At 48.1% G+C, this 13,753-nt stretch overlaps 1 protein-coding gene across 4 annotated transcripts in view; it reads left to right on the plus strand.

Annotated features, from left to right (window-relative positions):
• Window positions 1–13,753, plus strand: part of PPARGC1B (PPARG coactivator 1 beta) — a 124,943-nt gene that overhangs the window by 79,573 nt on the left and 31,617 nt on the right. For all 4 annotated transcript variants that reach the window (XR_010157040.1, XM_003310895.5, XM_003310896.5 and 1 more), the window contains exon 2: window positions 10,807–10,980. Coding sequence is in view for 3 of the 4 variants with exons in the window: in XM_003310895.5 (XP_003310943.1) it covers window positions 10,807–10,980 (174 nt within the window). In the remaining variant the exon portion in view is untranslated. The remainder of the gene's footprint in view (window positions 1–10,806; window positions 10,981–13,753) is intronic.

The raw sequence follows: 13,753 nt of genomic DNA on the forward strand, positions 1-13,753 counted from the left end.
GGGAAGTCAAGGCTGCAATCAGCCATGATCATGTTACTGCACTCCAGCTCAGGCGACAGAGTGAGATCCTTTCTTAAAAAAAAAAAAAAAAAAAAAAAAATTAATCAATTTCATGTTATTTATATTTTACCACAATTTAAAAACATACTGATAAAAGGAGGCAGGGGATAGCAGAGGATGATAAGTGCTAATCGAGGGAATTCCAGCAGGGTGCTAGGTAGGCCAGAGACGGGATGGCCATTTGGGGTGCAGTGGTCAGGGAGGCCCATCTCGGGAGGGACGTTCAACCTGGGATGAGGATAGAAAGAAGGAAGCCGCTATGGGAGATGAAGGAGGGAGAAGGCGTTGCAGGCTGAGGAAGGCTCCAGCACAGAGGCCCCGGGGTGGACACTCAAGCCACACAACTGTTCCAGGAGGGAGGCTGGTCTTGAGAGATGTGGAGAGGGCAAGCAACTCCCCGTAACTAGCAAGTTATGAGCCAGGGCCAGCCCTGCCTCAACAAAGCCTAACAACATGTACCTGTACATCATTTTACAGTTTAGCAAGTGCTTTCCTGCCACTCTCCTTTGAATTCAAGAGGCCCTTGAGTTCAAGTGCATAAAATTGACTGTGAGTGCAGGCAGACACAATGTGTATATTACCCTGCCTTAAAACACCTTGCGCAGAATATACTTCAACCTTATTGTTTACAAACAAACTGAAACACTGCCTTCCTGGGCCTGGGGCAGGCTTGTACCTGCTGATAGGCCACCCTCCTGACAGGTGCCAGGATCCATGCTGCCAAGGGTGGGGTGGGGGGCCTAGCTGACCTCGGTGCTGGAGGAGGGGAGTCTGGGCTCTGCACAGCCACCTGCCAGGCCATCCAGGAGCTGCCTCACCCCAGGTCATCTCACCCTGACACAGCAACGAGAGACTTTGGAGATCTTCAGTGGATAAGGGGCTGCTTGCAGGCAATAGGAGTGGGTAAGGAGATGACTGTAAGATAACACCTACCCAGGAGACTGCCTGTTCTCTCTTTCCCTTATCATTTAAAGAGAGATGGATCTAATGTAGAACTTTTGGTGGATGGGCCACAGATGTTGAGAAAGTGGCCTGTCTGGAAACTGGTCTGGACAGGTCACACGGGAGATCCCAGTTTGTGTTCCGGCCCTGGGAGGAGCTGGCTGTGTGGATCTCGGGTGACTCCCTGTTCCCGCTTTCTCAGCCTCAATGTCTTAATTTGCAAATTGAGAGATTCATTCACAAAAAATGTTACTCCAGACCCTTCTGGTGCACAAAACCTTGGTTCTGTGTTATGGTAGTCCATCATAAGACTTTATTTCCTGTGTCGTAGGGGCCAGAGCCTGTGTGCAGTAGTCACCTTCTTATCTAATGAGAGTGGAAACTACAGCTAGGAGGTGCAGGGAGGCTGCAGAGGGGAATTGCTAGGAATAAGTCAGATAAAGCGCAAAATTGTGAAACACATGCCTACATTGTCTTTTAGCGAAGCCATATGACATGTATATTCATTTTTGCCAGTCTTTTGCTATAGGACTGTTTGTGGTGCCAGCATTGAAACCGTAAGTCATCTTCCCTCCATAGTCCACACCCACAGTGCCAGGGTTCTAGTTTCCAGTTTCAGGATGCATTCAGTTGGATCAAGAACTTTGACTCTTGTCAAGCAGTCTGAGTGCTGAATCTTTCTTGATTCTTGCAAATTTCTCATAATCTTTTACCATGAACTCATTCACAAGAAATTTGATGGCAGTGTTGTTTGCTTTTTAGCAACTCAACTTTATTGAATCCTTCCACAGCCTTCAACTTAGTTTTCATTGAAATCTCGTCTTTTGTACTCATATTTTCTGTTTACGGACCAGTTAGTGAAATTTTGTAATTACACTATCGAATGGGTTTGGGAAGAAACAGCTGAATCTTAGTAAATAAATAACTAAGTTGGTGGGAGCAGACCAGCTGAGGCTCTCGGGCACCTTAGGCATTAGTAAAGGGTGTTATTACAGGAGAGGGTGGGGAGTGTTGGTTAACCAGGTTGGTTGGTCAAGTAGAGGCTGGTTAGGAAAGCCCCTGTTATGCCAAAGGCCTGAGATGGCCTGGATGGGATTAGCTTTGGCTGCAAGTAGCAGAAAACTCCCTCCAAATGATAAGAAGTTTGATGAGCTCTGAGTTGAGTCCTCTCTCAGATCCTGAGATAGGTGTCCCAGGGCAGTGTCAGGGATCCTGGCTTTCTCCATCCTGTTGCCCTGCCTACCAGGCAGAGCTGCCTTGGTCCCTGGAAACTGGGCTTCTTACTGGTTGGCTGGGTCTGGCCCAGCCTTGGAGCTCAGTTCTGAGCACTGGACCCTATCTTCTTCTCTGGACTGGAAGATCCACTCTCGCCAGACCTGGTGACCTCCTGTCGGGTCGCCTTACTCCAAGCCCTGACCAGGTACCTACTTGGCTAAGGCTTGGAGCCCGGCTGTGAAGGGCTGAGAATCACCGAGGTTGAGCTCTGCAAGCCTGAACCCGGATGCTTCCGCACAGAAAGGGCATTGGATGCCGGGTTGAGATCTTATGCCTTAAATGTTTTGGTGGGAGGCCCTTCCAATGGTCTGGTTTATCTCTGAGTTTAAGATGTTCTGTTCTTCTAGGCTGGGCTCAGAGCCCCTCTCTTCTGTCTACTTATTTTGTCTGGAGTTTAACTTTGTGTTTGTGGCTTTGAGTCTGATTTCAGATGATGCTGTAGGTATTTCTGTGGGGACTAAGATAAACTACTCTCCCCACTGTTCTCCTGGAAGCTTCTTTAGGTGATTTGTATTAATTTGGAAGACATGGAAAGATTGGGTTTTTTTCATAAGGTAAGAGAGATGAATAAGTTATCACTTTTTCATTGATGGGTGATAGAAACTCCAACTGGCATGTAATCTAGAGAGGGAACGTATTCACTCCCATAACTGGAGCACAGGGAATGCCTGCCTTCAGGCACAGCTGAATCCAAGTGCTTTAGTTATTTTATTGGGAATCTATCTCTGTCTGTTTCTTGGATCTGCTGTCCCTGCTCTGGCTTCTTTCTCAGGCAGGCCCTTTGCAGGTAGTGGCAAAGTGGGCTGCCAGCCTATTCAGAACAGAATCCAGCCAGCGCGGCCCCCTTGTCCAAATGCTCCTGCAGTTTCCTGGTATTTGCCATGACCCACCCAATCCAACCAGTTGTTATAGCCATAGGATACTTTAATTGGCCCGGATGTGCTTCCCTGGATTGCTTGGGGGTAAGGGAAGGTCAGCTTCCCAGAGGAAACTCAGTGGGCTTCCACCCATTGGGAGGGGAATGGGTAAGAGGCACGCCAAATAACAGAGGTGAGAGAAGGAACAAAACATTTATAAAGTGAAATGGCTATGTGGGACTTCATAGGTATTTCCCACACTTCCTTCCTAGAAGGTAAGTAGAGGCACAGGGTCATAATGTAGAGTAGGCCCCTTCTAATCAATTAGTAACAGCTGCTGAGGCTCTGTGTTGAGAAGGTTTGGGGCTTAGCAGGATGTCGGGCTGGGATCAGTTAGTGGTATCGCCATGGAAAGAGGGAACAGTGAGCCCAGTGCTGTGCGCTTGTCACCCTAGCAGATCTCATTGCAGGTCTGCATTCCTGACAGCAGTTTAAGAAGAATAACTTGCCTCAGATCATCAAATACAACTTCTTGTCAGTGAAGGAGGCACCAAGCTGGCAGTCGGGCAGGACTTAGGATATCCAAGATGGCAGTCACAGGAGGTCAGTGCAGCCGGGTGGAGCCCAGACTCCCCACCATCCCAGGCCGACCTGAAGAGAGCCAGCATGGTCTGGCTGGCAGGGCAAGATCATTCCCCCAACAGAAACCACAAGCCGTGATGACACTGGGATTAGGTGGCTGGTCAAAGTTGACAGAAAAGAATTGGGTGAGCTGGCAGGTTTAGAACTGAGAATATGGGTCAGGGGATGAGTTCATGAAGCATTGACCCTCCTAGAGCCCCAGTGTTCCCATCAGTCAAATGGGAACGCTGACCACTGGCCATCCGCTGCATCTTGGGAAGGTACTGATGAGAGCACAGCTGTGAATGTCACTTGGGAACTAGAAAGTGCTATATCTGTGTCTCAGTCTGTTTCTGCTTCTGTAACAACATACCATAAACTGGGTGGCTTATACACAACAGAACTCTATTTCTCACAGTTCTGGAGGCTGGGAAGCCTAAGATCGAGGCGCCGGCAGATTTTGTATCTGGTGAGGACGCATTTCCTGGTTCGTAGATTGCAGCTTCTTGTATTCTCACAGGGTAGGAGGGGCAACCGAGCTTACTTGGGTCTGTTTTATAAGGGTACGCATCCCATTCATGACCTCATCACCTCCCAGAGGCCTCGCCTCCTCATGGCCTCACCATGGGGGTAAGGATTTCAAATAAATTTGCGGGATCACAAACATTCAGACCATAGTAATCTGTGACCACCACTCATGGGTGTCTGATCCATGCCATGTTCCCAACCTGTGGTACTTTATCTTTGTAAGAACCCTAGGAGGCAGGATTGTTTTTATTATCCCCGTTTTGTCAATAGAAACCTAGGTGGCAAGAAACAATGTCCTGATCTGAAAGGATCAGTGTTAACCGCAAAGCCAGGGCCCTTTTGCCCCCCTTGTCTAGGCTTCCTTCCATTTCAAGACAGTCCTCCTTTCTGCACTTTTCTCCCCTCTGGAAAGTCATTCACACATATATTCCTTTATTTGTTCATTAAATGCTGAGTTCTGCGTGTTTCCCCCCTATGTGGATCTCAGAAATTTGATAAGTACAGAATTGTATCAAATGCTTGAGCAGGGTGTTCTCCAGAGGGCCTATCTGGTTTTATGTTCTCTTTTCCAGAGGGGTCAGTGAGGACCAGAGGGGGGAGGTGACCCAATGAAGGACACATAGTGAGTACTGACAGACCCAGAACCCAAGCTGTCACTGCAGCCACCCCTCCGCCCCACCTCCTCCAGCTTCCTTCCACTCAGTAGTTCTGAGAATCTGCTCTGGACCAGGCACTAAGCTAGGCAATTTGCTGATTATAGCCAGGAAAGTAGAGCCACCAATTTTTCCTGAAGATGCATTCTTTCTTAAGCAGGGAATCAATTTCCAGCAAGATCACAAGCTTCCAATGAAGCCACTTATGTAAGTCTGGAGGAAACCCCATTAATCCACGGCCAGGGTCATTTATCTCCCTGGCTTGGGGCAGCCACAGTCCTTTCAGATGAGCGATGTGGTGTTGCTGGAGAAGGGGGGCCCACGGCAGGGGGTGAGCAGGCACGTTGAGGGGCCAGAGAGGCCCTACACATGGGCCGTACAGTGTGTTTGGTCCCAGGTCTGTCCTTGCCCAGCCACAAACTTGCTGTATGACTTGGGCCATTCCCAACCCTTGCCTGAAGTTCCATTTCCCCACCTGCAGACGGGAATGAATGGTCTTGAATGTTCCTTCTCACTTTCAGAAGCAGGATGGTGGATGAGGGTCCTGGCTTCACAGGGAGAGAAGAGACTTGGGTTTGAATCCAAGCTTCACCCTTTTGGGACCCTGGGTGTTATGGGTTGAATTGTATCCTCTCAAAAAAGGTGTGCTGAAGCCCTAAACCCCCAATGCCTCAGAATGTGACCTCCTTGGAGCTAGGGTCTTCACAGAGATAATCAAGTTAAAATGAGGTCATTAGGGTGGGCCCTCATCCAGTATGGCTAGTGTCCTTATCAAAAGGGGCAATTGGGGCACAGAGACAGATACGCATAGAGGGAAGAAAACATGAAAAAACAAGGAGAAAATGGTCATGTACAAGCCAAGGAGAAAGGCCTGGAACAGACTCTCAGAAGGAACCATTCCTGCAGACACCCTAATCTCAGACTTCTGTTGTTTAAGCTACCACCCAGTTGTGGTCCTTTGTTATGGAAGCCCTAGCAACCTAATTTATTTATTTATTTACTTACTTACAATTTATTTATTTATTCGAGACTGAGTCTTGCTCTGTCGCCCAGGCTGGAGTGCAGTGGCGTGATCTCTGCTGACTGCAATCTTTGCCATCCATGCCTCAGCCTCCTGAGTAGCTGGGATTACAGGCACCCACCGCCATACCTAGCTCATTTTTGTATTTTTAGTAGAAATGCAGTTTTGCCATGTTGGCCAGGCTGGTCTCAAACTCCTGACTTCAAGTGATCTGCCCGCTTCGGCCTCCCAAAGTGCTGGGATTACAGGCGTGAGCCACCGCGCCTGCCCCTAGCAACCTAATTTAAATGACTTGCTGACATGGGGACGGTAGCACCCACCCTGCTGGGTTGATTTAAGACTGATGAGAGCATGTATAGAAGGCACTTAGCATGGGCCTTGGCATCCAGTAAGGGCTCCATAATAGCAGCGGCTGTTAGTTTGTGCTTCAACCTCCCAGCTCCACTGGCAGGGCCTGTGGAAGGCTCCCGGGACAGGACAAGAAGGCCTTAATTCAGACCTTTCAAAAAGAACTGGGCCACTTGAAGCACTCCTTCAAAAGCCTCTCTAAATATGGAGATGGCCAGAGAAATCACTATTAATGTGGTGCTTAATGGTTTTTAGCTAGAGAGTGGTCTTAGCCTAATTGACAAGGCTGCGAAGCTGAGGTTTCTTTGTTTTTATGTGCTGGGTACACTTTGAGTATGTTGAGCTGCTATGGGCAATCAATAAGTGCAGTCATCACAGCCATTTTATGGACATTTTGTAAAGGAGGTGGTATGGTTTCGAGGGAAGGACACTCACCGGATGACCCCGAACAAATCCATTATCCTCTTTGGGTCTCAGTTTCCATATTTGCAAAGTGAAGGAGATAGACCAGCTAGGTTGGGAGTTCTTAAGCTAGTTCTATGAAGTTCTAAAAGTTAAGTGTACATTTTGTGCACATACCTGCATCTTGTGGGGAAAAATGTCCATAGCTTTTGTCTGGTGTTTGAAGGGACCTCTGCCTCCCAGATTGTTCACCATGACTTACCTGGACAACTCTCAGAGCTGCGGGTTCCTGGCTAGTCTGGGATTCTGGGACTCTGGTTCTAAAGCTGTTTCTAAGAAGCAAGCCCTACAAAGGTGGCTGCTCTGAGTTACTGGAAAGAGGGAGATCTGGAACATAGAGCTCACCCAAGATCTTATTGCTGGGGGCCTTGCTGGCCTCGGAGGCCCCAGCTGCCTAGCAACCCGTGTCTCTGCTTTTGGCCCTCCCTTCTGTCCCACAGTCCCTAGATGGTGTCTGAGAGGTACCTCCCCAACCCACCACCTGTCCCCTCCTGGATGGCTACAACAGCTGTTAAACCATCTCCCTGCTTCTATGCTGGTCCTACCCCCATCACACTTGGGGTAAAACCCAAATCCTTTCCAATCCCTTCCTGATCCAGCCTCCACCAGCCTTTCTAGTGTCATCTTTTCCCATTTCCTCCATCCCCCACCCCTGGTCACCAAGCTGCAGCCTCACTGACCTCAACGCCTTGTGCCTTGGGCTCAGTCCCCATGGGGGTCTTTGCCTCTGACGGTCTCTTTGCCTGCAATGCTCTTCCCACCTCTTCCACGACCTGGCTTCTCCTTCAAGAAGTTTTTCCTGACATTCCATCTGATTTAGATTCTGGGCTGGGCACAGTGGCTGACACCTGTAATCCCAGCACTTTGTGGGGCTGAGGTGGGATGAGACAAGCCTGGGCAACATAGAGAGACCCCTGTCTGTAGAAAAAATTAAAAAAGAAAAATTAGCCAGGTGTGGTGGTGCACGCCTGTACTCTCAGCTACTTAGGAGGCTGAGGTTGAAGGATTGCTTGAACTTAAGGGGTTGAGGCTACAGTGAGTCGTGATCAAGCCATGTTGTATTCTAGCCTGGGCAACAGAGCAGGATCCTGTCTCTAAACACAAAGAGCGTGAAAAGATAGATTTTGTTTCCTGTTATCTTCCATCAGTGCACCTTGTTTGTTTCTCTTTCATAGCACTAACTCAGTCTAGAATGAAATATTTACATGTTTTCTTCCCTCACTAAGATGTCAACTCACGGAGGAAGGAGCTGAGTCTTATATAACACAGTGCCTGGCTCATAGTAGCATTGAACATGCCCACTAGAATGGCTAAAATAAAGTGACTGACAATACCAAGTGTTGGAGAGGGTGCAGAAGAATTGAACTCATACAGCTGATAGGAGTGTACAAAGTGAGTGTTCTCTCATTGTGGAAAACAGTTTTCTGCTTTATAAACTTACACACATGCTTACCATATGGCCCAACAGTTTCACTCGTAGGTATTTACCCAAGAGAAGTAAAGACATATGTCCAAACAAGACTTGTACGCAAGTATTGCAGACTTACTAGAAATGGCCCAAAACAGGAAACAAACCAATTATCCATGTAGAACAGGACCATGGCTGCATCCCCACAGTCTGCTTGGGTACGAAGGAGAAAGAAGCTCCCAAGAGGCAGCTGAGAGAATCCACCTGAGTTCCCGCAGCAGGGGCAGCCACTGAGTGCTGGTGATTTGTAGTTGGGGGGCATGACATTTGGGCTTGTGGGGAGAGCGGTACCTGGGGGACACAGAGATTGAGGAAGCACCTGTGTCCCTCTCATCTTCAGATTCCCAATCAGGTTCAGAAGCGTTCTGCTCTTCTCTGGAGAGTCATGATTTAGAATCACATGTTTTGTTTGTGTGATTATTTGTTTAATGTCATCCTTCCCCACCCACCATCACAGTGCCTGGCTCAGAGTGAGTGGGCTCTCAATAATGAGGATTGTGGAATACAAGTGGATTGGAGAAAGAATGGGCAGGTGGTGGGCAGGGTGGTGGGGCCATGCTCCCAGAGACAGACTTGCTGGGCACCTTGCTGCCTGCTTGAGGACAGGGGACCGGCCGCTTGAGAGGACCTGGGCCTGTTGCCGCCTGTATAGGCAGGATTCTTGTAAAATGCCAATTAAGACATTTGACCCAAATTTGGATAAAAGCCTTTTTCCTGTGTCAAGTTGAGCTAATAATATACATTTATTCATAATTTATGAGGCCTAGTAAGTGGGAACAATTAAGGGAAAGGTCTGGGGAAAACCTGTTTCTAAGTGTCACATATGCCTCTTTTTGTTCTCTGAGACAGTTCCCGCTCCTCTCTGCCTACCATGAAATACCATTGTTTTATCATTATTATTATCATTATTTGTTATATTACTCTTAGATGACATTTATTGAGCAGTTACTAGGCCGGGCTATAACGACATTGCCTCTTTTAATCTTAACATATAAGGCAGATATTGTTGTTGTCCACGTTTTACAGATGAAGGGACTTGCCCAAAGTCCACAGCTGGTGAATGGGGATCTCAACTCACTTCTGCCAGGCCCCAGGGCCAACAGAACATCACCAAGCCATTCTGTTTCTGTGTCAGCCCCCCAACTCAGGCTATTTCTGAATCTGTAGGGCAGTTCTTCTATTGGTAACCATTAAACTTGGGAGACCAGGGTGAGAAATTGATTGCCTTCTGATTCAGTAGCTCTGGGTTTAGGCCTGAGAATTTATATTATTTCCAACATACCAGGTTTCCAGGTGATTCTGGTGCTGCCCGTCTGGGACTACACTTTGAGAACCACTGATTCAGGCAATGCTGTTATCAGAGTCACCTGTGGCTCCCTTCTCCCCCACTCACTGCTGTTAGGTGGGTTTATGACCGTCTAGATCTTTTCCTGTGTGTTTGCATACATGCTATCCTACATAGAGAAATATATGGCTTGATTTTTACTTTCTTTACACATGTGGGGTTATATTTTACATGCTGGTATTCTACAACTTTTTTATTTAATGTGTCTTGGAGAACACACAGATCTTCCTCATTCTTTTCAACAGCACTGTAGTATTTCATGATATGGGTGTTTGTTTGTTTGTTTGTGGTTTTTTTGTTTGTTTTTCATTTTTTTGAGACAGTTTCCATCTGTCACCCAGTCTGGAGTGCAGTGGCGCGATCTCAGCTCACCGCAACGTCCGCCTCCCGGGCTCAAGTGATTCTCATGCCTCAGTCTCCCAAGTTACTGAGATTACAGGCATGCGCCACCACCCCTGGCTAATTTGTGTATTTTTAGTAAAGACAGGCTTTCGCCATGTTGGCCAGGCTGGTCTTGAACCCCTGACCTCGAATGATCCGCCCACCTTGGCCTCTCAAATTGTTGGGATTACAGGCATGAGCCACCATGCCCGGCCCGTGATACGGGTGTTTCATGGCTTTATTTACATATTGTCTATTGATTGGTGTTCCATCATATATCATATATGTAATTTTATGTTCATCATATATGTTCCATCGTATATTACATCATATATGTAATTTTAGACATTACATATATTCCTGTAAAATTCCTGGGAACATGAATGGGTGTTTCTCCAGAACCTAGCAGTCACACAATACTGTCAGTCATTATTATTGCTGTTTTTTGTTTCATTATTAATATAGAGGCATTGTTAGCTTTAAGAAGTCCACTTATAAGTGGGGACATATATGTAAAGGATTAGCTCCTCTATTTACAGTATTTAATAAAGTTTTCAACAAAACCGTTCTGGTAACAGGAGGACAGAGATGTATGTGGGCAGGGCCTTGAGGGATATGTAGGAGTGCAGAGGGGAGAGCAGCAGGGGGTTTTGTACTGCTGGGGCCTAGCTTAGCTACCAGAAGATTCAACCAAGGGGTGGAGCTGATCTTTCCATTTCTTGGTCATTTGGCAAAATCGGGCCTTGGCCACGGGTCCAGATTGGCTGCATCATTATTGAGAGGGCCCCTGCTTGGGTCTAGCCAGCCTCAGCTCTGATCCACCTCTTTCCTTCCTGTCTCCTCAGGGTGGAGGGTCCGGGGAGGAGCAACTCTATGCTGACTTTCCAGAACTCGACCTCTCCCAGCTGGATGCCAGCGACTTTGACTCGGCCACCTGCTTTGGGGAGCTGCAGTGGTGCCCAGAGAACTCAGAGACTGAACCCAACCAGTACAGCCCCGATGACTCCGAGCTCTTCCAGGTATGCCCTTTCCAGTCTCCCCTCCTCCCACCCTGCCAGGCCTCTCTCTCCTCAAAATCCCGGCTCTGCCCTCCTCTGCCTTCTCCTGCACTTGCTCATGCAGAGAAATCCCCTCACCCACCAAAGCTGTTGGGCCCCGGTTTCTCGTGCTGGATCGGCCCCTGATCTGGCGCAGCTCACATGCCTCACCTGGCCCTTGCTGTATCACCTCCGGAAAGTAAGGGTGAGATGAACTGCTCTCTAGGCCTCCCGAGCAGAACCAAGCCCCTTCGTGTGCCACAGAGGTCCAAGTCCTCTGTTCCCTACATTATCTCATCCAGTCTTCGTCCCCACCCTGCAAGACAGGGTCCAGTATTTTCCCATTTTACAGATAAGGAAAATGAGGCTTGGAAAAGTTAAGTCACGTGCCTAGGGCAATTAACCTAGTCAGAAGCTGAACTGGATTCAAACCCAGTCTTCTTGCCTCCAGAGCCGGGACTTTACGACCATGATGATACCATAATGAGATGACTGGCATTTATCGAGCAGCTGTTCTGTGGGAGAGCTGTCCCTGTTTGTGTATATTAATTCATTTAAATTTCTTAACAACTCTCAGTTGTAAATACAATTATCTCCCTTTTTCAGCTGGAGCCTAGAGGTTCTTTAATAAGAGGCAGTGCCAAGAACCACTATTATGCGTGTGCCTCTCCCAGCCCTGTGTGCTCCAGCGCCCAGCCTCAGGGGCATGTAATGGCTAGCATTTCCTGTAAGAAGGCCTCTTACGGAATAATATGATGTCTGGGGTTTGCTTCAGAAGAAAGCAAGCTCTGCATGGATTTGCATGTGTGGGTGGGAGTGTGCGGCCTAGAGGGTAATCGATGAAATTGGATTGGCCGTATTTAGCTGGGTGATGGACACATTCAGATTCATGATTCTTTTCTTGGAATTTTCTCCCTCATAAAGATTGGGGGCAGAAGCCGTAGCTCCCTGTGCCTGTCTGGCAGTATAATAATAATAACAACCACAATAACATCGCGTGTGCTGAACACCAAGGTGGTGTGCCGCAAGCGTCCTCTCCAAGTGTCCTCCTGATGGATTTTATCATCCTTCTAGAAACGTTTACCAAGCCCCCTATGTGTCAGGCACTGTGTTCATCCGAGGACTTTACTGTCTGTAAACATGTGAACAAACAGCAGTCACTTGTGATAAGGGCAGAAAGGAAATAGAGAAGGGACTGTGGACTGAGTGGTCGGGAAAGGCCTCTCTGAGGAAGAGAAGCTATCAGTTGTGTACTCCTAATAATCGGTTTTACAGACAAGGAAAGGGAAGCTCAGAAAGGTTGAGTAACTCGCCCAAGGTCAAAACAGCTAGTAAGGATCCAGGCAAAGACTGTAATCTAGGAACCCACACCCCTCACCGCTACACTGAACCCCTTTGCCAACCCTGTGAGGAATTACCAGAACCAAACTGTAGTTCTGGCTCTAACCGGAGACCTCCATTTTCTTGCTTGAACAATGGGGACAATTCCTTTGCTATATTGTTCCTTTCCTCTTAGGGGGCCAACTCCAGAAAATGCTTTTAGGTTGCAGAGAACTCATGAGTGAAAAGGGGTTTGGATGCTCCCTGAAAATCATCCCCACCGAGACTGTATAGGCCCCCCACCTACTCAGAGAATGGCCAGACCCACCAGTAAGCTTCTGATGAGGTCCTACTAATGCTTTCAGGCACAAGTAAGCTTGGTGCGGCCCCAGTCCTGCAAGGAAGACAGTCCTCACAGCTGGCTGAGCTCTGCCCTCCCAGCCCCTCTCCCTTTCATGGGCTGCACACTCCACCAGCTCTCCTGAGACTAGACTAGCTCTATCTATTGCTCACCGATGCACCCTCTGTGCATGTGACTGGGGCCTGTCCCCAGCCCCTGCTCCCTGCCCATCAGAAACTCTGAGTGTGGGCTGTGTCTGCATTGTGCCTGGTTGTATTCCCAGGGCTCTGCACAGTGCCTGGCACTTTGTCAGGGCTTAACAGTCACCCACTGAATGAATCCTTCGACACGCAGCTCTCGTGATGCCTCCTTCTAAGGCAATTGGTCACTTAGTCCCTCTCATGGGCTCCCATCTCTTGCATGCATGCGTGTCCTTCAGACTGCAAGGTACTTGGGGACAAACAACACTTTATTCATCTCTGGGGGCCCTTGCACATTGTAAGGACTTAATTCATAGGTGTTGAATGAAGGAACTGATTAAACTGACCCATTCCAAAAACCTTGAGCTGGGATCTAGGAGCCATAGGTTCTAGTCCCCCTTCTGGCACTAACTTGGACAGTTTCTTCATGGGACCAATGGGAATCACGGAGTCTTGCTGCCAGTGCCAAGCTGTGTTAACAATTAAATGGCACCATTGTTATGGAAACAAACTGGGAGAGTAGAGAACAAGCTACAGTTGCAAGGGTTGACACTTCCTTAGGGACAGGGACGTTGCCTTCCATTTCTCTTCCATTTCTGGGACTCTTGTCCCAGAGTCCTTAGGGTTGGGGCATGACAGGCCCTTAGTAAATATTTCTAGAGTAAGGCAGGTATTTTGTTGTTTTGTGACAATTTGCCATGTGTCCTTGGATGAGTAGCTCCCTTTGGTTGGGCCTCAGTTTTCCCATGTGAGGAATGAGGAAGGGACGTGGACAAATCAATCTGTTGAGGCCGCAGGAGGAGAGTCACTGGGTCTGGACCTACTTCCAGAAAAATAGGAGGGGGAGTGGCCAATTTCCTGGGTTTCTTGAACCTCAATTTAAGCCCCATGGATA

This window comes from Pan troglodytes, chromosome 4 (assembly GCF_028858775.2).
Source record: "Pan troglodytes isolate AG18354 chromosome 4, NHGRI_mPanTro3-v2.0_pri, whole genome shotgun sequence".
Lineage (NCBI taxonomy): Eukaryota > Metazoa > Chordata > Mammalia > Primates > Hominidae > Pan > Pan troglodytes.